This window comes from Mirounga angustirostris, unplaced genomic scaffold (genome assembly GCF_029215605.1).
Source record: "Mirounga angustirostris isolate CCGP_5_RB_7025 unplaced genomic scaffold, mMirAng1.0.hap1 SCAF_10, whole genome shotgun sequence".
In the NCBI taxonomy this organism is placed as follows: Eukaryota; Metazoa; Chordata; class Mammalia; order Carnivora; family Phocidae; genus Mirounga; species Mirounga angustirostris.
The window spans coordinates 40,062,723-40,088,597 of NW_026991718.1; the positions used below are offsets into that span (position 1 = coordinate 40,062,723).

Below are 25,875 nucleotides of genomic sequence, written 5' to 3' on the forward strand. Positions count from 1 at the left end.
CCAACGCAGAGCTTGAACTTAACGAGCCCTAGATCAAGAGTCGCAAGCTCTTCTGACTGAGCCAGCTAGGTGCCCCTATTTATGATTTTTTAAATAAAAATCTATTTTTGATAAAAACATTAATCAAGAAAGGATAGATACTTCCTTAAAAATCTCAATGGTTAATATCATGCTTAAAGGGGGAACACTTAGAAATATTCCTACTAATCTCAGGAGAAAGACAAAAAATGTCTACTGTCCTCACTGTCATTTCTAATATTCTACAGGTATTAGCCAATGCAATAGTCCAAAGACACAGTATGAATATAAAACTCGGAAAGAAGGTAGCAAAAGTGTCATTATTATCAGATGATTTTATTGTTTGCCTGAAGCACCTGAGAGAATAAACAGAACACCTAGCACAAAATTAGCATCCAGAAATAAAACCTGTTCATAAGCTTAATAAGAAATAAGTAAAAGTCATATGAAGAAGACTTTAAGACACTCATGATGGTCATGGAAGAAAAAGCAAACAAATAAAATTCTATTTTGTTCTTGACTTGGAAAATTAATTATAATAAAAGTCAATTTTAAGTTAATCTATAAATTTAACATGATCCTGACAGGATGTCTTGGAGATTAGACAATCTGACCCTACATTTAATACATAAAAATTATTAAAAAGAATAGCCACAAAAGTTCTGGGGGGAAAAAAGAGTGATCAATGAAGACCAGCCCTGCCAGATATTAAAATGTTATAAAACTACAATAATTAAAACTGTGTATTCTGGACACATGAATAGGAAAGCAGATCAATGAATCAGAATAGGAAGTCCAGTAATGGATCCCAAAATCTAAAAGGGAACTGAGCCTACAATAAAGGTGATAATTTTAGGAAAATAATATTATTCAATAAATGATAATGAAATAACTGGGTAGTTGTTAGGAAAAAAGTTGGATCCTCTCATTCATTACAGTGGGAAAAATTATGACTAGATCAAAGATTTAAATGTAAAATAACAAAAATAATAAAAATAATCTTAAAGTAATTTTTAAAGAAATGTATCCATGACATCACTAGATAATTTTATCTCTACAATCTTGTTAAATGTAGGGCCTAAGTATTCCATAAAACTCAGAAGACATAAATTACTTAACTGCATAAAAATTAGGAATTAAAACAAAACTTGAAACTTTTATCATGCTTATCACAGATAAAGGGTTTATTTCCTAATATATGAAGAGCTCATGCAAATCAGTAAGAAAACTACCAACTACCCAATTAGAAAGTAAGACATGAGATTCATACATTTCACAGATAGAAAAACAATAACTCCTGAACATATGAAAAGATGTTCAACCTTATTCAAAAAAGAAATTTAAATTAAAACTATTCTGAGATAGCATTTTTCTTCTATTACTGAAGCAACATTTACTAACCAAAATTACAAATGAACATATGTTTTGAGTTGGCAATTCCATCTCTAGGAAGTCTGCCTACAGATAGCAGCTCACATGTATAAGATATGTCCAAGATTATTCACTGTAACACTGTTGTCATAAAAATACTATTTTAAAAACCTAACCTATAAATTTGGGGCTTGCTAAATAAATTATGGCACATTCATCTGTGATAGGATATTATGAGCTATAAAGAAAATTGATATAAAAAAACTTCTTGAACTGATATAAAATGATCTCCCAAGCTACGTATTAAATGAAGAAAGCAAAGGGCAGGAAAGTTTGTTTAGTACGGTAGTTTTAGGCTTATAAAATTGTAATACATCTCTGAAAGCATACACAGCACTCTTATCGTTGGACTGGTTGCCTCTAGAGAAGGAAGCTGGATGGATGAGGGACGGTGGGAGGAAATAGACTTTAACTGTGCAACTTCTGTACATTTTAAAATGAATTACTTAACTAAGAAGGACAAATGTTAAAGTTTATATGGAAGGATAACTATCTAAAACAGAGGATATATAAAAAATAAGAATAGTGAGGAAGCAGTTGTCTTCTACTTATCAAAACAAAGCTACAAAGCCAATGTCACCAAAACAATGTGGTTAGATCAGTAGAGAAAAGAATCAAGAATCTGTAATAAGGTCTCACCATATATGAGAATTTTATACATGATAAAGGTGGTGTTTTAATTTAGGGGTGAAAAACATGGTGCTAGCAAAACATTTTGAAGAGAATGTAGTCCCTTTCCTCACATCAGATTTAAAAGTTCACATGAACGAAAGCTTTAAATGTAAAGTACAAAAATAAAGAAGAGTAAAATGGAAGAAAATGTGGGGAAATGCTGTCAACAGAATGAGTATAAAATGGTGGTTAACGGAGAGAAAACAAAAGTCCAATACAAAGAGAACGCTGCAATCCGGTAAGAACAGGATCCATTACCACTAATCACATGGGAGATGATTAGCAGCAGCCTGTGTGAGCATGCAGTTTCAGCCTTCCCAATCAGGCAATAAAAGGCTGGAAGATATTACAGGAAAACCTAGGAAAGGGTGAAAGTGAAATTTAATTTAGGCAACACATAGGCACTGGTTTGAGAAACTGGTCCCCAAGTAAAATGTGTCTGAATCAAATAAAATTACATAGATATATTTTTTTTCTCTCCAACCCAACAATACCAATCATGGAACTCTATCCCACAAGAATATAAGCACCAGTCAGGATGGATAATACAATGATTTTGCTGCACCACTGTAAATATTTGTAAAACAAATGTGCCAAAAGAGAATGATTTAATAAATTATGGAATATTTGTGCAATGCGATACCTTAATGGGATAGGCAACCATTAAAAAAAAAGTTACAGAAATGTCATCTGAAGGACCTCTGGGTGGCTCAGTCAGTTAGGCCTCTGATTCTTGATTTCCGCTCAGGTCATGATCTCAGGGTCATGAGATTGAGCCTGGTGTCAGGTTCCTGGGTGGGTGTGGTGGGCTGGGTGTGGAGCCTGCTTGGGATTCTCTCTCTCCCTGTCTCTCTCCAGCCTACCGCTCCCCCCCACAAAACACACACTCACACTCTCTCTCTCTCTCTAAAAAAAGAAAGAAAGAAATATCATCTGACCTTGAGGAAGTCCTACAATGTATATTTAGATGTAAAAAGCAACATGTAGAGTACTATATTTATATTTATAATATGTTTTAAGACAAATGTCCGTAAGTCTAAATATGTATTTCGTGTGTGTTTATCCATTTGTATAAAACTGAGTGTGGAGAAAGGCAAGAAGGGATATACACTAGATTGTTGTTGACCTTAGATACCATAGACAAGGGGCTCTGAGATGGGAGAATGTGAAGGAAAAAATGTAAAAGAAAAAGAACAGAAGAGGGAAAGGGGGTGGGAGGGAGGAAGGGAAAGAAAGGAGGAAAGAGGGGGGAGGGGTAGGAAGAGGGAAGAGGAAAATGAAGGGGATGGAAAGAGAGAAGGGGTAGCAATCACAAAAAGAACATACCGTAGTATTAATACTATATAAACAAATCAAACTACAGATACCCATACACATGAAATCAGTCACTTGAATACAAAGCTACTTTCTCTCTGCATGATGGAAATTCAGGTAGTTTTCACTTTATTCCTTACTATTTTTAATACTGTATGAACTACCATATTCATGGATTAGTTATATTGCTCTAGTCATCTTTTCATACCTAACAACAGCTCCAAACCTAGTGGCTTAAAAAACACTTCCACTACAATTTAGGCAGAACTCAGTGGGGACAGCTTGCCTCTGCTCCATTAAGGCATCAGCTGAGACAGCTCAAAGGCTGGGGACTGGAATCAGCCGATGGCTTGTCCATTCACATGTGTGGCAGGTGATATGGGCTATAGTCTGGGACTTGTTCAGATGACATCTCCTTAAGGAGACCTTTGTAGTCACACAAGCTAATGTAGTCTGCCATCTGTTTCCAACACATTCCCTGTATTATTTTCTTAATAACACCTATCATTACATGACATTGTTCAGTCTATTTATTTAGGGTTACTAGAATGTCAACAGGAATCTTGTCTGCTTTGTTCACTGCTATATTCCCAGAGCACGGTCCAAAGCCTGGTGCATAGTGGGTACATGATAAACATTCAATATACACAATTAATTGCACTGAAGACAAACAGAACAAATTTAATCATAAAGGGGTTACACTTTTGCCAAGTGAAGGTAAATATGTTACAGAGAAATAAATGTAAAAGGTTTCATACTAAGTCCATGGGAGAAAAATGATAGGTAGGCCCTGATGCCCCACACATGCAGTAGAGGCACACGGAATGAACTCCCTAGAAGAGACAGCAGGGGTCAGTGCCATAAAGCAACCTAAAAATAAAAACAACAGATCACAACTACGGATGCTCAAGATTGTTTTCCTTCAAAATGAATAAGTACTGAAGTTTGAAAAACAATGGGATAAGGGTTAATACTCATAATATATATATATATATATATATATATTTAAAACTCATAAACTGATAGGGAAAAAGGTTAACAATCTGATTTTTTAAAGTTTTTAAGCAATCTCTACACCCAACGCAGGCCTGAACTCCCAACCCCGAGATCAAGAGTGGCATGCTCCACCCACTGAGCCAGCCAGGTGCCCCAACAATCTAATGTTAAAGTGGGCAAAAGTTATGAACAGAATCCACAATACAGTAATATGCCAACGAATGAATGAAAATACACTTCACTAATAAGATGCAAATTGCAACAATGTGATGCCATTTTAACCTGTCAGTCTAGCAAAAAGAAAAGAACTGAGGGTCAGGTTTGGCGAAGATGTGGGCGAATGGGCCCTCTTCTACATTGTAGGTAGAAACTGGTTAAACCTCAACAGCAATTGAGCAATATTTTCAAAATTAGAAGTGTACCGAAGTCTATGACCTATAAAATGACACTTCCAGGAATCCGTCTTTATATGTACAAAAGCAAGCCCATCCCATGCAGCATTATCTGTAGTCACAAAATAAAAACAGTAACAAAACAAATAGCAAATAAGCCGAATTCCCATCAATAGGACACCAGTTAATCGGTTACCCATGCAACAAAATACGGTGGTGCTGTTAGAAAAGGTAGTTTGTTAAGCAGGGATTGGAAAAACTTCTGTATGTTTATTTCACTTTGAAAATCAGTATGTATTCCATAATCTTATTTTAAAGTTATATATGTTTATACACACACACTTGAATAAACATATAAACAGCCTAAAGGGCAACCGCTAACAGCAGTAAGTAATGTCCCAGGGTGGGAGTGATAACCTTCACTTTTTACTTTATGCATGTTCACTGCTCCTTTCCATGGATTTAGAATTATCCAAGGGCACAAATGGATTCTTAAAATTAAGTATTTTCAGACATGCACAAAAATTTTTAGGATACTAGGCATTTACTTTAAAAGTAATAAATTGAAATAACTATATGTATGTAACATATATATTACTCTTCTTGAAGGTACAAGTATTAAATGGTACCCTAATATCTCAAAGAGCCTTACAACTTACATAATTAAGTATATATATTGTACATAATCCTAAAGAGGATTTATCTGCTAGAAAACTTTGTTCACAACTGTAATCCCCCCATCTTGAACAGTGCCTAAAACTCAGTATTTTTTTTTTAAATAAATGTTCACAGTGTTTACAGCTTCACAAACAAGTCTTAACTTTTAGGCTTTCATTCCTTCTTTGTTAATTAAGAGTCTGGAAATGACCATCGCCCATAGGAATTTTTCAAGCTCCTGTCTAGCCAAAATTGGCTAAATGCTGGATTTTGAACTTACCAGAGGCTCTAGTTTTATAGGCTGCTGTCGTTTTCTTGTTCTCTCTTGAGCTTTTGTAGTGTGCCTGAATGTCAGGAACTGTGTGTCAGATTCATTTTCGGTGGGTACTACAAAACTCAGTCTTCCCTTCGCTGTTATACTGTTCAGTCTTGCAAGGGCAGGGTTTTCCACCTGCTCTTCAATATTTTTCAGTTTGACATCCTTCTCTGAGGTGTGAAAAGCCATTCTCACTCCTGGAAAGAGGAGGGTCAGCAAAAGAAAAATGAAAAGTAGAGCAAAAGAACTGGGGAAGTGGGACCAGTGTAAGGGACTTAAGAACTAGGGAGTGCTGAATTTGCTCAGCCCTAAGGAAAACCCACAAAGTTACTCATTTCTTCCAGACTAAGGACCTGAATCAGAGAAGTGAAAATGCCTGGCCTTCAAGTAGCTGGGGTGGGATCCAGGAATTTGCATTTCTAACAAGTTCTTAGATGCTGCAGATGCCACTGATTTGGGGACCATACTGGTCTAGATTTGGAAGGATAAAAAGAATTGCAATTAGTATTGAGATCAATGTTTTTCATGCGTGAGTATGCAAAATATCTCCAGGGGAGCTTGTTCAAAACACAGGTAATTTTAATGCAGGCAATCTGAGAAATACAGCTTAGGTACTCCAAAACCAAAAACCAAAACAAGAAACAATCAAAGGGAAAAATAGGAGTTGAGGACTAAATCCTAAAACACTGCTCCTGGAGCTTTCATGTGCATGAGGAAATTGTTAAAATGCACACTCTTATTCACAACACTAGAACTACGAGCCTCTAGTAGTGGTCTTGCATCCTCACCACCTCTCCCACTCCCACCCCTCCAGGTGGGTGGAGATACTTCCCTTCAAAATAGAACCATAGCACATACGGTCTTGAAACAGGTGTCAGCAGGCCTAGGTTTTAGTCTAGATCTGTGTTGACCCATCAGAATCTCCTATGCAATTTTAATTTTTCAAGTAGCCATATTAAAAAACCCAAAAAAGGAACAGGTGAAATAAATTTTTAATAATGTGCTTTATTTAATGTATCTAAAATATTCTCGTTTCAACATGTAATCAATACAAAACGTATTAATGTTTTATTTCATTGTTACTACATTTTCGACTTCACACTGAGAGCAGATCTCAACTCAGACTCGCCGCTAGTGGCTACCATATTGAGTAGCGCGGCCCAGATCTGATCACTCCGTGAGAGAGCTTGGACCAGTCTCCTGATACCTCCATTCCTCACTTTCCACCCCTCTAAAATGATAGGGAGCTAGTAAATGGCCACTGAATGCTCTTCCACTGACTTTCTCTGCTTCTCTGAGCCTTATCCTCACGTGCTCCGAAAGCCAAGCTGACTCCCTGGCCTAGAAGTCGGAGCCCAGCCCCACAGCTCTCTTCCGCAGGACTCACCAAGTCAGCCGAGGGCGGCCACAGCCGCCGCTGTCGAGGGGCTCCAGAGACAGCAACACCAGGTCTGGTAGTAGAAAGTTGACTGTAGTCCGGAATGTTTGCTGTTGCCTAGCAACCACCCGTCCTCTACAGACGTGCAATGCGCCTGTGCGCGACCTGTCGCTACGGCAACGCCTCAGCCAACCGCAGCTCTGAGTCCCTGAGCCCGCCGGCCAATTGAACCAATCAATGCCTCCGAAACATTTCTATGCCGCTGGTTGGTGGAGAACACCCACTCGACCTGCGTGGTCGCTCCTCGGCGCTGGCAACTGGCCGCTGCTTAGGCCGGTAGGCAAGGCGGTCGAAGGAGGTGGCCAGGTGTGTTTACTCCCTCCCTTCTCCTGCGGTAATCTTTTCTGTTTCCCTTCATAAGGCCTGAGACTGACTTGATGGTTCCTGTACTCTAACTTTCTCTAGTTAGAAGAGTCAGAAATCTCGGGAGAGGTAGGTGCCTTGTATAGAGTCCCGCTCTCGAAAGGAGCTGGGGAGCGACCATCCAGCATCTCTGTCCCACCCACCAGCCTCCTCCCGGGAGTAAGGAGGGAATGTGGGCTGTTCTTCCCCTCAGACTCCACCGTGTCCTTTCAACTAATGTTCTTTTCCACCTGGAAGGTAACCTAGTGTCAGGCACAGCATGAGCCCATATTACTTGGTCCCGCGCTCTACTTACCAAAGCGGACTCTGGATCTTGTTCTGGCATTTGGGCCCACCTAATTAAGTCTCCGAACGATTGCTGCTAATACTTTGTGGAAGCGACGCCACCGAAGCCCGATCCAGGTTGCTTACTGAAGATGTCATCCCAGTTAATGATCAGGAGAAGCAGCCCTTTCACCTGCCTGAAGGAAATGTTAACACCAAGTGGCAGAGTCCTGGTTTTCAACCTCCCCTCCAAAATGACATAATCACCGCTGGAACTCATCGTCTTCTTTTGTGCTTTTTGGTCCCTCTTTTTTTTTTTTTTTTTTAAACCTTGATATTTGTTTCTTGCCTTGAATGCCAAACCCTATATGACGTGCTTGACCTATCATACAACCTGCATTTTCTCAATCTTAACATATTCAGGTAGGTATTTTACATGCTAGATAGGACACCACCTACAGGGTAGAGAATCACCTATCAATAGAGCTGGGATGGAGATTACAGATCACCTAATACAGCTCCTCCATTTGATTAGTAAGAGAACTGAGACCCAGAGAGGAAGCAAGTGATTTACTCCAGGTTAGGCAGCTACTCAGGGCAGATACAGAACTTAGAATACAGATCTCCTAATCCCTAATCAGATACTGGATACAGCAAGGGAGTAACTTGAGTTCAGAAACAATTCAAAAACACCTCAAATGTAGACATAAAAATACGAATTCACCAGAGATAAAAGGTCCACACAAAGCCAGTTGGAGCCAATAAAATATAATAATTTATATAAACTAGTAATTAAAGAAATTTGAAGCCAACCCAATACATCAAAACATAAAATTAGAATAATATGCAGTGTTAGACATATTTATAAAATGAATTTCATTTCACATGTGCAGTGAATATTCTAATCTGTTCCCTTAAACATTGACATAGTAGAGACAAAGGCCATTGCTTCTCAGCCCCAGATTTTTGTTGTTGTTGTTGTTGTTGATGAAGTTGAATGTTACCTTATGCTGCTGAGAACACTCCAAGAGTCAAGGAAAGTGAGGGGTAGAAGACCTTGACACATAGAGTTTAGTAAGGGTATTGCTATATTAGAAGCTACTCATCAAATCTCTCCAAGCTTATTTTTTAATGTGGCAAGATATCATTTTTATTATCAACTTAATAGTTTCTAAATTAGTGCAGACAGACAAGAGTTTTATGTATACCCTGTTGATTTTTTTTCACAGTTACTATAGATAATAATAATTGTTACAGTTTACTGGGTGCTTTCTATGTGCCAGGTACTTTGCATTTGTTCTTTTTTTTTTTTTTTAAAAAGATTGTATTTATTTATTTGACAGAGAGAGAGAGACAGCGAGATAGGGAACACAAGCAAGGGGAGTGTGAGAGGGAAGCAGGCTTCCCGCTGAGCAGGGAGTCCGATGTGGGGCTCCATCCCAGGACCCTGGGATCATGACCTGAGCTGAAGGCAGACACTTAATGACTGAGCCACCCAGGCTCCCAAAAGGTCACATCTTTAACAGTGAAAGTAAAAATGGTTAAAATTGATTGAGCATTCAGTCAAGATTTATATTCTGAGCCCTTTGTGAAGTAGTTATCACCATTATACTAATCATTGCAACAACTTTATATTATTTTAGAGGTATTATTGTACCTGTTCCACTAATAGGGAAATTGATGTTTAAAAAGATTACATGACTTACCCAAATCACTCCAGAGGTGTAAGTGGCAGAGCTGAGAGACAAATTCAGATCCATCAACTTAAATAGTTAAATTTCTGTAAGATTCTAGAGCAAGAATATTGAGTCAGGGAATTCTGCTACTGGCTATATGTGGACTATATTCTGAAAAATTCCTGAAGCAAAACACCCATGTATTTGGATCAACTCCAAGGCACATATTTTAACTGCACTGCAGAGATTACAGAAATTAGGGAACCCTTGAGGGTCGAAAAAACAATGAAATGAAACCAGAAACAGAAAGAAAGCTGCATCACTGAGGACTGTGGTGGTTTAAAGAAATAAAAGTAGAACATGGGTAGCAGGGCTGGCGCTGTGATGGGACCCTGGATCTGGGCAGAGTGTTCTTGTTTATCTCCCCTGCTTTTGAACCACTGCTCACCAAGTCTCTCAAGGAGCAGGATGCCTTTGGCTTTAAAGTCAGGATGTTTTCCACAACCTCATAAAATCACCCAGTATAAAACCAATTTCTCTAAAGTTCTGAACTTGAGCAGACTTCTCATATAAATCAATCACCTGTCTTTTAGAATTTTTAGATCAAACACATGTAAAAGGAGGCAAATGGTAGTGCTTTATACACAGTAACAAGTCTTTTTTGGAATATTTTCTTAATAAGCAGGAAGTTAGGGGCCAGGTAGCTCTGAAAAGGTTAGGCTGGAAGTCTAAGACCAGATGATGACCAGTGATGGTGCCAAAGAAGGAAGGAGGAGAATCCTAATAGTGAGCTGGGCATGGACCTGGTTGGTAAGTCAGCCTACAGATTCAAGAGAGGTGGGAGAAATATCCCAGCTATAGCATCTGGTCTCTGAGAGACATTTAGGGAGTGCAGAATGTAGCATAGAGGATCTAGAAAGTTGTATTATTCATTTGAGGACCTGACTGGTGGTCCTGTGCAAGTTCAGATACAAACATCTACCCTGTATGGAAGATCATTGCTGCACACAGCAAACACAGCCTGGAGTTCACAGTGAGGAAGAGCAGGCCTAGAAAGAGAGAGGCCTTATTATAGGGAGGTGGGGAGAGTTTGAAAGCCAGGGGCCATGTGGCTTTCCAAGGATCATCATTGGGTCTCTGACCCCAATTCTAATGCCATATTCTGCTAGATTGCCCAGATAGACTTATCACCCCTAACAGATCCCTGCTTGCTTATTTTTATCCTAATATTAGATCTCTAGTTATTCAGTAATGCTTTTACTGCTAAATTTTTGTTATGTCTACTCATAAAACTCATAAAAACATATTACTATCCTAATTTTCTGAGCTTATTAAAAACCAACTTGCCAACTTGTTTTTATTGTTCCAAATATTCCCAGTTAGCCTGTGATAGAGAATCCTGGGCTTAAAATTCTGGGTTGATAATCCCATTTACAACTAAGTTTCGGAGAGGTAAAGTTACTCTCCCAAGGGCATACAGCCAATAAATTGCCAAGTAAATGGGAATACAGTCACCACAAGACCCAGGCATTCAATTCCTAAGTATTTCCCAAGAGAAATGAAAGACTTGTATGTGAATGTTCCTAGAAGCTTTATTTGTAACAGCCAAAGCCTGGAAAACAATCCAAATGTCCACCAGCAACTGAGTAGATAGGCAAATTTTGGTACATCATACTTTGTAATACTACCCACCAATAGAAAGGGACAAACTGTTGGTGCATGCAACACTGGTTGAATTTGAAAAACATACTGAGCAAAATAAGCCAGACACAAAAGAGTACCTATTGGCTAATTACAATTACATGAATCTCTAGGAAAGATAAATCTAATTTATAGTGACAGGAAATAGATCAGTTGTTGCCCGGAGCTAGGACTGGGGTAGAGGATTGGCAAGGCGGACAGAGAAATTTTTTGAAGTGATGGAAATGTTTTATATCTTGGTTATTTGGGTGGTTACAGAGGTGTATAAGCTTGTCAAAACTCACTGAAATATAAATCTTAGAATATGTGCATTTTATTGTATATAAATTATAACTCAATAAAATTGAATTAAAAATTATATTCCTAGTGTTACACTTCAAAAGCACAAGTAAGGCTTTCTTTCTTTCTTTTTTTTTTTTTAAGATTTTATTTATTTATTTGAGAGAGAGAGAACGAGAGACAGAGAGCAGGAGAGGGAGGAGGGTCAGAGGGAGGAGAAGCAGGCTCCCCGCTGAGCAGGGAGACCGATGCGGGACTCGATCCCGGGACTCCAGGATCATGACCTGAGCCAAAGGCAGTCGCTTAACCATCTGAGCCACCCAGGCGCCCCAAGTAAGGCTTTCTAAATATACAGATTTCCAGGCTTCACACCAGAACTGGTAAATAAGAATCTTTGTAATTGGCATCCAAATATATGCTTAAAAATCCCTATAGATGAATCAAATGAACGTGTTTGGTGAAGAACCATTATCTGCCAGTGAAAATGTATGAAGATTAAAAGATGTTCAATTATATTAAATTAATCAGGTCTTAAGCAGTTTGCATAACATGATCATATTTTTATAAGCACAGAATGTATATAAACTCAGCAACTATATGGAATAAAGACATAAATGTTTATGAGATTTACAAGTATTTTCTGTTATGCCCTTTGGTTTTCTGTATATTTAAAAATAAATACCATATAGTGGTTTTGTATTGAGAAAAATGAGTTATTTTTAAAATTAGCACAAGAAAATATAAGAGCATAAAGTGGAGGGACCCCTGGAGGCCAGGGCAAGTGGATCAGGAACGTTCGCGGAGGATTTAGCTTTCTGCAAAAAGACAAGGCACCCCATTCCATGCAGATGGAAGGAACATGGGAGTGGGTTACGTAAACTGGTAGATTTGGGTCTGATTTCTTCTTTTTCTCTCTAAAGCAGGAGGTAGGTCAGCTGCTGAGATGGATGGAGGTGGGGGTGCTAGAGGCTCCATATAATTTATATGGGGAGATGGGGTGGGAGGGAGTAAATCACCTTTAGCCTTGGCTGAAGTTTAACTTCAGGGTCTGTGAACTGCTTAAAACTGTTTTCACGTTGGTGGGTGTATGTTTGTCGATAGCTGTTAGATTCTCAAAGGAGTCTGTGACCGGTGGGTCCAGCGGGGTTGGAGACTATATGCTCTGCAAGCATAGGTCACAGTCAGCCCACGTTTCTGAGAGGTTCGTTGGATCATATTTTGTTACTTTATCACCACCTTGTGGTCAAATGAATGTACTGCCAAAGGAGATTTCGAATCACAGATTTTGAATCCGGGAGATAGTTTTATCTTCCATTCGGAAGGGACTTGAGGCACTCTGTGGTGGTCTAATGTCCCACAGATTATGAGAATTAATAATCACTACACAGTTTTCCTCCAAAATGTTGAACCTGGGTTAACTATGCATGAGTAAGAAGACCTGGCTAACCCCAGATAATTACGTTTCTTTTTTTTTTTAAAGATTTTATTTATTTATTTGAGAGAGAGAGAATGAGAGACAGACAGCATGACAGGGAGGAGGGTCAGAGGGAGAAGCAGACTCCCCGCTGAGCAGGGAGCCCGATGCGGGACTCGATCCCAGGACTCCAGGATCATGACCTGAGCCGAAGGCAGTCACTTAACCAACTGAGCCACCCAGGCACCCGATAATTACATTTCAATTAAAGATCTTTACAGAAGTAATCTTTGAGCCAATGTTGAATGATTTTGACAGGCCAAGAGATGTGGTCCTTAAACTTCGCTGTATATTAGGACCACTTGGAGAGCTTGTAAAACTCCTGATGCCCAGGCCACACTCCATGCTAACTAAACTCTCTGAGTGAGAGCCCCACGCATCATTACCTTTCCCCCCTAGTGCCCCTTCCCCAGGTAACTCCAATGTACACTAAGTCTGGGAGCCTCAGCCACAGGGCCTTGCAATTCAAGGTGAGATCCACAGAGCTGCAGCCTTGGCATCACCTGGGAGCTTGTTAGATACGCAGAATCTCAGGCCTGCCCCAGACCTCTGGAATCGGTCTGCATTTTAATAATTCCCAGGTGGTTCATTGCATATTAAATCTGAGTAGTGCTGTTGAAGAGAACAGAATGGGTGTCCAGTAGGTCAACTGGATACACAAGGCAGGAATGGTGTCTGAAAGGCAGGCTTCTCATTTTTTATCAGTTCCAGTTACAGGAAATGTATGACTTCTCTGCCATGGTTGGGAAAGTTCTAATTGTCCAAAAATTCTTTTTTAAGAATTTAAGATGACAAAAATCTACTTTCTTGCCAATTCTGCAAACTGCCCCCAGGATCTCTTAAAATATTTGAAGGCAGAAATGTTCTTCCTTTAATCTTCCTTCTTTGAATCCCTCCCTCCCTCCCAATCTCCCAGTCTCCTTAGTCTATGTAGGATATGTTTGCAGAATGCCTAGTAATTCTACACTAAAAATGGCTCTCAGAACTGCAGGCGAGATTCTAGATGTGGCGTGACACAATGAGCATAGTAGGAAAATGACATTCCTTTATCTAGAAATTCTATTAATGGCTCCTTTTTCTTCCTGGGAATCAGACATTAGTCAGGATCTTTGTTAAATGGTGAATAATAGAGAAGTTATATCCCGCAAACAAATCAATGCTGATGGTCCCAGGGCCTCAGGTCATCACATGTGACTGCTGGTGCTGTCCTGAGCTCAAAGAGATCACCATGGGAGTCCTGGGCTGAGTTGGTTGGGGCCTGTGTTCCCACTTCTCCTAGGACCACATCCTTCAGCAGAGATAGCTCTTCCCTCAGTGTGGCTGTTGGGGGAAAACCACCAAACCCCTCCTGCTGCCTCTGATCTCAGCCTGCCCACTCCGTCCTGCCTTTGTCTCCAACCTCATGCCTAACCACATGACAGATGCCCATGTGCCCAGGCAGGAGGGCTTGACTACTGTCCCTGGCTCAGTCCTAGATCAGTTCTCCTGTTCTGAATATTTTTTTATTTAGTCATTCATTTATCTATTCATTTATTCCTGAATATTTAATCTTAGCATCTCACCCTGTTATGGACTAAATGTTTGTGTCCCTGTAAAACTCGTATGATGAAGCTCTAACCCCCAGTGTGATGGTATTTGGAGGTGGGGCCTTCCGGAGGTGGTTAGGTTTATATGAAATCATTTTAAAAGTGGGGCCTTCGTGATGGGATCAGTGCCCTTATAAGAAGAGACACCAGAGATCTTAGTTTCTCTCTCTCTCCACCACTATACCTGTCCCCCCCAATCGCCCCCATGCCATTCCCCCCAATCCATGAAGACACAGGGAGAATATAGCCATCTGCAAGCCAGAAAGAAGGTTCTCAATAGAAACTGAATTGGTTAGCACTTTGATCTGGGAGTTTCTAGCCTCTTGAACTGTGAAAAATAAATGTCTATTGTTTAAGACTATGTATTTTGTTACAGCAGCCTGAGCTGACTAAGCCACCCCTTTATCCATCTTCGGGCCTGAAGCTGTTGTGTCTACCAAGGCCATCCCATGCCCACCTCCTCTTGGACCATTTGTCTCACTTGCATAGTGGATCTTCTGGCATCTATAATGATGACCCTTTAACTTTTTTTTTAAGTTTTTTTTCTTTTTTAAGTAATCTCTACACCCAACATAAGGCTTGAACTCATAACCCCAAGATCAAGAGTCAGCGTGTTGAGGTGGGGATATGGGCAGTCTTGTGGGACTGAGTCCTTAACCTGTGGGATCTGTCACATCTCCAGGTAAATGGTGTCAGAACTGAGATGAATTGTGGGACGCCCAGCGATGTCCACGAATTCTCTGTTGGTGTGGGACTCCTCCCCACAAATCCATACACAGGGGTGCCTGGGTGGCTCAGTCATTAAGTGTCTGCCTTTGGCTCAGGTCATGATCCCAGGGTCCTGGAATCAAGCCCCTACTTCGGGCTCCCTGCTCAGCAGGAAGCCTGCTTCTCCCTCTCCCACTCCCCCTGCTTGTGTTCCCTCTCTCGCTGTGTCTCTCTCTGTCAAATAAATAAATAAAATCTTAAAAAAAAAAAAATCCATACATAATGGAATTGGGGCCGGAATCTTGATAGTGTAGAACAGAGGTTAGCAAATACTGTCCTATGGGTAAAATCCAGATGGCTGCCTGTTTTTAAAAAAGTGTTATTGGACCACAGCCACACTCATTTATTTACATATTTTCTATGGCTGCTTTTGTATTATAAGTGTTGAGTAGATTAAGTCTTTAGGGAACTCCTCATTGCTGTCAACTTTTACCTCTATTGTGATTTTATACTCTGTATCTTTTTTTTATTGTGTTAAGACATGATGGAAATCAGTAAGCTAATACCAGAAAGAATCTATAAGTTGTACTTTCAAATGGTAGAAGATAGTGACTCTCAGTGGACAATAGCAGGGAGCTCTGAGACCTACATTCCCCAAGGCACTGAGATATTTGGATAAAGTGTGTTTAAAAAGATTATTCTTGTAGACTGGAAGGCAAATGTGGCGTTTTGAATATACCTAATTGCTTTCATTCCCCCCTAAAGCCCTACTAAAAGGATTTTTTCAACTTACAAACTCAGAGAAATTTGGAGAATGGGTGAAGGGACAATAGCTATAAAAATTGGACTCCGGAAAGCAGAAATATGAGTGGTAAGTGATTAAACAAATACAAAAAGGGTAGATTGTAAGTAATGGTGGGGAAATATAATAACCAACTTGATACACATTATGGAAGCCCCAAGGACTCTGGAATTGGTGGTACCAGACGTTTCTGGAAATAGGGACTTGAATAAGGAGATTGGTTGGCAGTCTATTCAGGAAGTAGTCAGTTCTTCAGGTCTGTTCTACCCTCCCCAATCCCAGCAGAAGACTGGAAATTTATTCTCTGGAGTGGGTCAAACAGAAGGTCTCTAGACTAAGGGGCACTAGGTACCTATGGGGGTGGGGTACCATAATGAAAACAGTGGATTACCTGAATGTGTATATGCAAGATGATGAGCTCACCCAACTCTCTTTCGCTAGTCAACTCCCAGAATAATGGCATAGCCCATGCAACCATCTCAATTTTCCTGGGATGGTAGGCATTCCCAGGATAGGGACTTTCAGTTTTAAAACCAGGACAGTCCTGAATAAACCAGGATGAGTTAGTTACCCTAGTTTCAAAACATTGGCAGTTAGACACTTCCAGGCAGGAAACCCAGAGAATTTTCTCTGGGGAATCTGACCAGCCCAAGGGGAAAGATCTGAATATATGGACAGCGGAGGTTCTTCCACTAAATGGTCCAGCCAAGTCAACTTTGAGGTGAAGCTCACAGTGACTAAGTTCCACCTGGGTGTATGGAGGTTTCAGTCATGTTTTTAGGCCCTCCCTCTCAAAAATAAGCAGAGAACTAAGGATTACTAGACAAATCACAGAAGATCTCTCACACAAAAGACAGAAAGCAAAACATTCAACTAGGAAAACCAACTTGAGAGGTAAGCATATGAGTTAAGTTGGGATGATCAGAGTCTTTCTCTTGGATTTCAAAGACTGGATCTGAGTGAGAGAATTCTCTCTTCCTCTCTAGCCATCGTGCTATTAGAATATGAGCCTGGAGCTTCTGGAGGCCATATTCCAGGGCCACAGTTGGTCACATAGAGATGGAAAATAGACTCTAAGTTTGGAGTCCCAATGGCTTTTCATGCCAAGATCCATTATCTCTAAGGCTATTTTTGCTTTTTCCAAAGTTTGGTTGTATGAGTCAATAAACTCCAACACTTTTTTAAAAGCATAAGTTTGAATAGATTTTCTGTCATTTGCAATCAACTGGTGGGCCTCATGAATGGTATTGCCTCTTCTACAGGTCTGCTTTTTTAATCTGTACTCTACATCCGGAAAGTTTCCAAGTCAGCTTGTGGGTTTCCTTGTTTAAAATAAGAATCGCACAACTCATGAAGGTAAAAATACATGAAATTTCATTGAACATGGCAGACCCAGAATACACTAACTTTTCATTATCTCTCACAATGGGGTCCTCCCCAAAATAAACTCTAAAGCAATATGCCTGAAAGACAAATATGTGGGCCACAAAACAAAGATGAAGGGAAAGAAAGGAAAATGCCTGTGTGTTAACTAACAGTGTTTGCCTTCCACACATTAGTGAAGGGAAAAAGCTGTATCCATTAGGATTGTGTTTAATAGCAGGTAACGGAACACCACATCAACAGTTGCCGAATTAAACAGGGTGATTGGGGGGGGGTCATGGATGTTAGGTGCTTCTATGATTCTCTTGGTCTTTTCATTATGATGGAAATAGGGTTGCTGCAATCTCAGCCATCATGTCCACATTCAAGACAGAAATAAGGAAGTAAGGTCAAAGGATATATATATTTGTCTCCTTATAGTGGAAGAGCAAAAGCTCTCCCGGAAGGTTCTTTATTAGATAATCTCTCTCCTCATGTCTCATTGGCCATAACTGGGACCAAAGATTACATCTAGCTTGAAGGGAGGCTCAGTGGGTAGGGAACAGGATTGTCATGGTGACTTGGAACTATCATGATCCATTACCTAGGGCTAGATATATCCTGCCTACCCCCCACCCCCCAGAGAGTTCTACTGACAGCAAAGAAAAGGCAGAAAGATGCCACGTGGGAAAGTGTGCCTGCCACAGGAACCAAAGTAAGCAGAGTAAAACACTGAAAACACAGCTGGAACCACAACGCTCACACATTGCTGGTGGGAATCCAAAAAGGGAGTCACTCTGGAAAGGAGTTTGGTGGTTTTTTACATGCCTAAGCGTCCTTTGCAGATGTGATTAAGGATCTTGTGATGGGAGGAAGTATCCTGGATCATGGAGGTGGGCCCACTACAGGGGTCCTTATAAAGGGGAGGCAGGAGGGTCAGAGTTAGAAATAGAAATGATAAGAAAGCAGAGGTGGGGTGTGGTGCACTTGGAAGATGAGAGAAAGGGTCATGAGCCAAGGACTGTGGGTGACCTGGGGAAGCTAGAAAAGCAAAGCGTTCTCTTTCCAAACCTCCATGAGGGATGTGGCACTGCCAACACCTTGATTTCAGACTGCTGACCTCCAGAACAGTAAGAGAATAAGCTTGTGTTTTTTAGCCACTGTGTTGGTGGCAATGTGTTACTGCCACCTCCAGGAAATGAGTATACCTGCCTAGTATTCCTACCTTTGGGCATCTAGACCAGTTCTTATTTTTCTGTGCCCATCTTTGTAAAGATGTCTGCACTGTTCTTCTTTCAAAAGGTCCTTTATTGACCTGTAATTCACATACCATATAATCACTCGTTTAAAGTGTATAATTCAATGGTTTTTAGGACATTCACAGAATTGTGTGACAATTACCAGTTGATCCTAGAACCTTTTCAAACACCTCAAAAAGAAACCCTATATCCTTTACCACTCCTCCCCAGTTCTTCCCATTCCCTCCAGCCGTAGGCAACTACCAATCTAGTTCCGTCTCTATAGATAGGCCTATTCTGGACATCTCATATAAAAGGGATCATACAACATGTGGTCTTTAGGGACTGGCTTATTTCACTTTGCATAGTGTTTTCAAGGCTCACCCATGGTGCAGCATGTACTTCATTTATTTTTATTGCTGAATAATATTCCATTGTATGGATATACCACATTTTATTTATCTATTCATCAGTTGATGGACATGTGGGTTGTCTCCGCTTCCTGGCAATTATGAATAATGTTGCTTATAAACATTCAAATTTTTGTCTGGAAGAATAAGACATTCAGTTATTAACAAGCATTTATTGGGGCGCCTGGGTGGCTCGGTCGATTGGTCATCTGCCTTCGGCTCAGGTCATGATCCCAGGGTCCTGGGATTGAGCCCCGTGTCGGGCTCCCTGCACAGTGGGGAGTCTGCTTCTCCCTCTCCCCCTGCCCCTCACCTGGCTCATGCTCGCTCTCTCTCTCTCAAATAAATAAATAAAACCTTAAGGAAGAAAAACCCCACAAGCATTTATTAACTGCCGATTGTGTACACAGCACAGCGGTAGGAGTCCGGGTTCAGTGGCGGGGGGGAGATGGAGGAGGGCAGATACCCAAAAGAAATGTAAATACAAAATGTAGCTCCTGTCCTCTGATTCGTGGGGAAGGCAGACTAAGCTTTCAAGAAATATTTAAATAATGAATGATAATCATGTGAATTCTTTTCTTTTTTTTTTTTAAGATTTTATTTATTTATTTGAGAGAGAGAGAGAATGAGAGAGAGCACATGAGAGGGAGAAGCAGACTCCCTGCCGAGCAGGGAGCCCGACGCGGGAGCCCGATGCGGGACTCGATCCAGGGACTCCAGGATCATGACCTGAGCTGAAGGCAGTTGCTTAACCAACTGAGCCACCCAGGTGCCCCATGTGAATTATTTTCTTGGGACAATTTTCTTTTCATGTCTATTCTCCAAACTGAGTATAAAAGTGGGCTGGACTCTTTAGAGTGTGTCAGTTAACAAAACAAGAGACAGAACCCCTTTAAAAAGACAGCTTTGACCCGTATAAATACCCCACAGCGTCATGATGTCCTAGAATAGAATGTTTGTCTCCGGAGATGTACTTTCCTCTCTGCAGTTTTCGTCATAGACAGGGACTTGGTACCAGGTCCGAAGAGCTCAGCATCAGGCTGACCTCAGCTCTCCTTGCTGACCTGGGAAAGGAGGCTGTTCTTTGCTCTCTGGCTGCTTCTTTCCATGGGTCCAAATCACGTTTGTGAACATCTGGCAGGATTTCATCAAAGGCAGACTTCAGGCCCCTAATTCATAGCCAACATCATTAACATCATTTGTTGAGTGTCTGCAAGGGCTTGGGAATTAGCAACAAATCTTTCCTGCGTTGTCTATGGCTTTAATGCAGGAAATCAATTTGGGTTCTGTCCGCACCATCCAAGGATCAGAGGCAATGGCTCATTGGCTCTGCGAGAATTGCTTTTTGTCATCCAGGGATACAGTATGAACCAGACTCCATGTGGCTCTGAGGCATGAATAACACTGCAGTTTCTCAAGCTGTCAGGGATAAGCTGGGTTTTCTCATTCATTCATTATAGAGCTGAGGCAGTGCCATGTACAACTGGGGTGCCTGAATTGGAGGCATTTAACTAATATGATAATATCCATTTACTCAGAGTCTTCTATTACTGTCCACGTTTGATCCCCAAAATAGTGCTGAACAATGTAGGAGAGGCAGAAATGCATTACCATTCGACAAATGGGGAAGTTTAATGCATACAGAAAGGTATACCTTTAAAAGTCTTAATCAGTACCAGGACCAAATTCCAGGTCTCCTAACCCCCAGACCTTACCTGCTACTTCTGTCCATAGTGAATGAGTAATAAAGAGAAATGAAAACCTGTGTGAAGCTAAGGTAAACGTCGGACCTGTGGCCTGGTTGTTACTGGCTCCTTCGGTGGCCCCAGCTGGAGCCTTTCCAGAAAGTCTCCTTGCTCATCATTTAACTCACCACTGTGCCTTCGTCCAGACACGGAGGCGATCCTGAATAAATATTTGTTGAACGAACAAGTGATTGATTGGTTCTAATCATTAAATTCCTTCTCAACCACTGAATCCAGATAGTTTTGTAGAACAGGTTTCCTTTGGCATCTTTGTCCTTTGTCTGCTCAATGTTTTGTTCTTATATTGCATTGGCAGTGAAAGAAAACACCTCCTTTCTTGCCATGGGAAAGGCAAACAGCCACGCAACCCTACAAGATAGCCAAGTCTGTAGGGGCAATAAAGGAGGCAAGCCAGTTAGCTATTAACCAGCAGACAAGATGATTCAGCTACTTATCAAGCTCTAGGCACCTCCCTTTGGATGCCCTTTCCTTACTTTTTCCAGCTCAAAGTGGTGAGGCAGATTAAGGCCTTGGACGATCACAGTGTGCCCTTCCCCTCCCTCCCTCCCCCCAACTGCACCCCGGGGGCAGCAGGTTATAGTGAATAGCAGGCTGCTTGAGGTGTAGGAAGTAACAAGCAAGCAGTCTGCAGGCTGAAGGGTGAGGATAGCTGGGAAGGGGTAGCCTCAGGCATTGACAATGGGGGTTGGGGTAATGTGGGAAACAAAGGCAGAGGAAAAACTATTAAATGTCCTTACTGCCTACAGCCCACTGACAAGTCCTTGAAACAGGCAGAGTGGCCTTCCTCTAAGGACTCAGCTGCCTCGCTGTTAATACTTTGCTAAGGGCAAAAGGCAATCTTAGCCGGACCCCCAGGATCCTGTAAGTCTATTTAACATATAAAAATTCCTTTGGAAACTTCCTTTATCTCTACCCCCCACCAAGATACATGCTGGCAATCCTCCCCCAAGCATATAACCCATCGATATACATCTGAAGGGTTTCTTAACTGAGGGTTTACTAAATAGTAATAAATGACCTCTTCCTAACATTAGCTAGCCCCTCAGGGTCCTGGAAACCTTGTCGCCAAAATATGTTGGACGCTTGTGCTATCCCTAACCCCCTCCCAACTTGAAAGTATACAATGGGCCCCTCCTCCTGACCCCAGTACAGCTCTTTCTGCCCACAGGTGCTGTCCCCATTCATTAATAAAACCACCTTTTTGCACCAACATCTCAAGAATTCTTGGCCATTGGCTTTGAATCCTAACATCTTTTCCACATCAGGGGGGAGACTTCAATGGCTTCTTACATTTTCCTAAAACTTCACATTTATTTTGCTATCATTTAAGGCTTATTCCCCACTGATGACCTCTCAAGATATCAGAGTTCTTTTATTTTATAATTAAAGCAAAGGTACAATTCACAGAATTGTGAAAATGTTAGGATATGCTTGAGAGGTTGAGTACTGTAAAGATATGTGTAGGATAAGCTAATGTCTGTAATGGGAAATGAGGCAGAAAAGACAGTTTGGGGTGAAGTGCTAGCAGTTAAGATAAAATATTTTCTACTTTATCTCACCAAGTTGATATTGTGTAAAATCACAGTTTTAACTTCTTTTTTAGCACTTAGTATCTCACAAACATTTATCCTATGGTGATTGAAGATTTTTGGACATGGAGACACATCTGTCTATGAACCAGGAAGTGAGCACTCATCAGTGAATCTGCCAGCCCCTTGGTCTTGGATTTCCCAGCCTCCAGACTGTGAGAAATAAATTTCTCTTGTTTATAAGCCACCCAGGTTATGGTATTCTTCTATAGCATTCTGAACAAAGACACCACTCTACCCCAGCCAAACAGTATGGAGAAAAAAACAGGGCCCATCCCCACCTCTGTCAACAAAGGCCAAGGGGGTGACCTAAACTTCCATCCTTGCTCAAGGTACCTCCTACCCCTTCAAAGAAGACCTGGTGGGGAGCTGGCCCTTCACTCCTACTCAGTAATAATAAAGCTCCCCCTCCCCCAAAAGGGTATCAGTGAAAGCCATGTGGGATGCTGGACGTCCATCCCCACCCAGCAATAATGGGGCCATTCCCCCTCCCTTCCTGGATGGTGCCAGAATTGGCCAAGTGGGAAGCCGAACTTTCACCACCATTCAGTAGTAACAAGGCATCCTCCACCTCCTGAACTATCATTGCACTTCCTGTAAATCTGTAATTCTTTCAAAATAAAAGTTAAAAAACAAAAACAAAAACAAAAAACAATGAAAGACTTTGCTGTCCTCTTTCTCGTCCTTTCATGATCATGCCAGATGACTGTTACATGGGGGTGGGGGAAGGCAGCAAAGAGAGAGAGAAAGAAAACCACCCAACATGATTGAGCCAATTTCTAATTGTTTCCCAACTGGTAAATACTTTGAAACACTGTTTCTCTTTGCAACATGCTGTTGTCCTCAGGACCTGCTGGCACTGCTCATGTGTATGGCATAAAGAGTATAACCAAGGCGTTGAGTATGAACTCCTAAGAACTACTACTGGTCAAAAGCAGGGAGCTGCCATATGCCAGGAGCTACATGAGGATCATTTGGGGAGCTTTTTAAAAATATAAATTCCTGAGATGCCTCACTTGTGAGATTCTGATAGCTTAGATCTTGAAGAAACATCCCTGAGCCAATGCCCCAGTGGTCCCTGTTGGCTCCAACGGTTGCTTTGACTCAGAGCGGACCAGGTTCAGGGATGTGGGGGGGGGGTACTCCTTGATCTGTTCCATTCTAAATATATGACTTAGGGCATGGCGTTTCTCTTCACTCCTGTTCGCATATTGTTTTTGATGACAGGGATTTTGCTTCCCCAGTTCTGATTAATTTTCAGAATAAAATGGAATGTGAGAAGAACCCAGAGTTAAATGAAACCTGTTGCCCTCACTGCTTTGTGTTTGCCACCCCCTAACCCCCATCTGACACCTGACACCTGTGTTCTTAACTCTTAACTGCTTCCACCTGGGGGTCTGAATGTACAGAAGGTCTCTTGGAACACTGATTGCCTCTGACAATGAGAACAAATTGACTGCAAAACCTAGAGTGCCATTCAGAGCCACATCTGCCAGACCCTGATAAGTGACACTCAAGTCTGCCCCGAGGAGCTGCCTCCAGAGAGTAGTTGTTGGAAAAACCAGAGCTGTGAATCTGGGTTGCTTCCTGTCATTAGTGAGGACAACTGGGCTGGACAGATCCAGCAGGTGGGCTTAAGGTTCCAGGAAGACAACCCGCTGTTAGCTTCCTCAGGAGGCAACAGATTGCACTCTCTTTATTTTTTTTTAAGATTTTATTTTTAAGTAATCTCTATGCCCAACGTGGGGCTCAAACCTACAACCCCAAGATCAAGAGTTACATTTCTCCCAACTGAGTTAGCCCGGCACCCCTATCTTTTTAAAAATGAGTCAAATAAATAAATAAAATCTTTAAAAAAAAATTAGTTGATCATATTCAATAGCTTGATACATTAAGTGCCTGTCTGGTTTTATGTCACTTTCAGGAAGATCTAAAACTTTTGGTCATCTCTTTTACTTAGAGGCATTACTTAAATGTCAGCTCCGATACCACCATAAAAATAACTAATTTCATCAGAGGAAAGGTGAACTAACACCACCAGGGACCTTACATGTGCCAGGAAGTGTGCAATGTACTTTTTGTACATATTGTTTCTTCTCTTCCTTATAATAACCCCGGGAGGTAGGTGTTATGATCCATATTTTATATAAAAAAATGTATGGTTTGTGGAAGCCGTACAAGAGGGGTACTCCCCAGAGATTAAATTTGTGAAGGGGTGTGTGTGTGTGTACGGGGCGGCGGGGGAGGTCTCCTCTTCTTTAGCAAGAGAAATTGCCACCTATGTCATGGCAAAGGCAGAGGCAAGAAATCACCTGGGAACTTTTGAAAACAGCTTCCCTTAGATAAGTAGGGTGGACCAACTTGGGCTCACAGGATGTGACCTCTCTTTGAGGTGGGTGTAGAGGAGGGACAATTGTTTGGGAATTGCGTCACCCAAAACAGAGGATGGTGGATCTGCAAGGTGGACTAGTCTTGAAACAGTACTCCAGGATCACTGGGACACTGCTCGGTAGGAGACGGGGGCGTAGCAATCAGTGTTTCCTGAGAACATGGACTTCGGCAGCCTGGACCGCTCTCACCGATTTCTCTCAGAGAAAACAGCCAGCTGGGTCATTTTCTGCCTCCTTCAGACTCATTAAACATCAAGAGGAACAGAATGTCAGATCTCATTGCTGTTTTCTGAATATGGGGAACAAAGCAGAGCATATGAGTCACTCCTTGAACTTCATTAAAAATAAGTGAGGAATCTGAGATTCAGAGAGAGTAGGTGATTTGTCCGAGCTGATACTGCTGTGAGTGCCATGGCGGAGGTCTGAGTTCTGGACCGTTTGATGGTGAAGCCCATGTATATTCTGTCCCATATGCTTGTGAGCTGTGTCACCTTCACCAGAACTGGGTGGACATGTAGAGGATATTTTCATTTGTTTTCCAATTTAAATCTTGTTTCCTTTCTGTTTATTATTTCATCTTGCCTGTTTTTGGGCTAAGTTCACAGAAAATCCTTTCTAAGGAAAGATCCCGTGTCAGCTGTTACTAAGCATTTGAAAGTCTTAGCCTAAAATCATGAAGTAGAGATAAGCAGGGGTATTGGGGTTGTGTACAAAATTAGGGTCTTAATCCATGATAGCGGGACACAGATTCCAGAGTCTCTTGTGTGCCTTTGCCTCCACCTGAAACACCTGCTGCCCGCTGTTGCGCACCCCCCTGGCCCCAGCACTGAAAAGCGCACCCAAGTCTGTCCAATCGCGTAGTCCCAGTGTTCTTGCTAGAGGAGTCAGGACAGAAGCATTCTCTTAGTGAAGGGTTCGGTTGGAATTCTGAGGACATGAGACCTCATGACTTACTTGCACTATACCTGAAGGATACACCCTAGATTTTTCAGTTAAATGAGCTTTTAATAATAGGCAACATTTATTGAGTGTT

The 25,875-nt window shown here is 41.3% G+C and overlaps 1 protein-coding gene across 1 annotated transcript in view; it reads right to left on the reverse strand.

Annotated features, from left to right (window-relative positions):
• DNAH6 (dynein axonemal heavy chain 6) overlaps positions 1–25,875 on the reverse strand; it is a 244,028-nt gene that overhangs the window by 211,574 nt on the left and 6,579 nt on the right. Inside the window, exons 2-3 of the mRNA XM_045884660.3 lie at positions 7,893–8,058; positions 5,761–5,993 (exon numbers count right to left, since the gene is read on the reverse strand). Of these exons, the coding sequence (XP_045740616.1) occupies positions 5,761–5,985 (225 nt within the window). The 5' untranslated portion in view covers positions 5,986–5,993; positions 7,893–8,058. The remainder of the gene's footprint in view (positions 1–5,760; positions 5,994–7,892; positions 8,059–25,875) is intronic.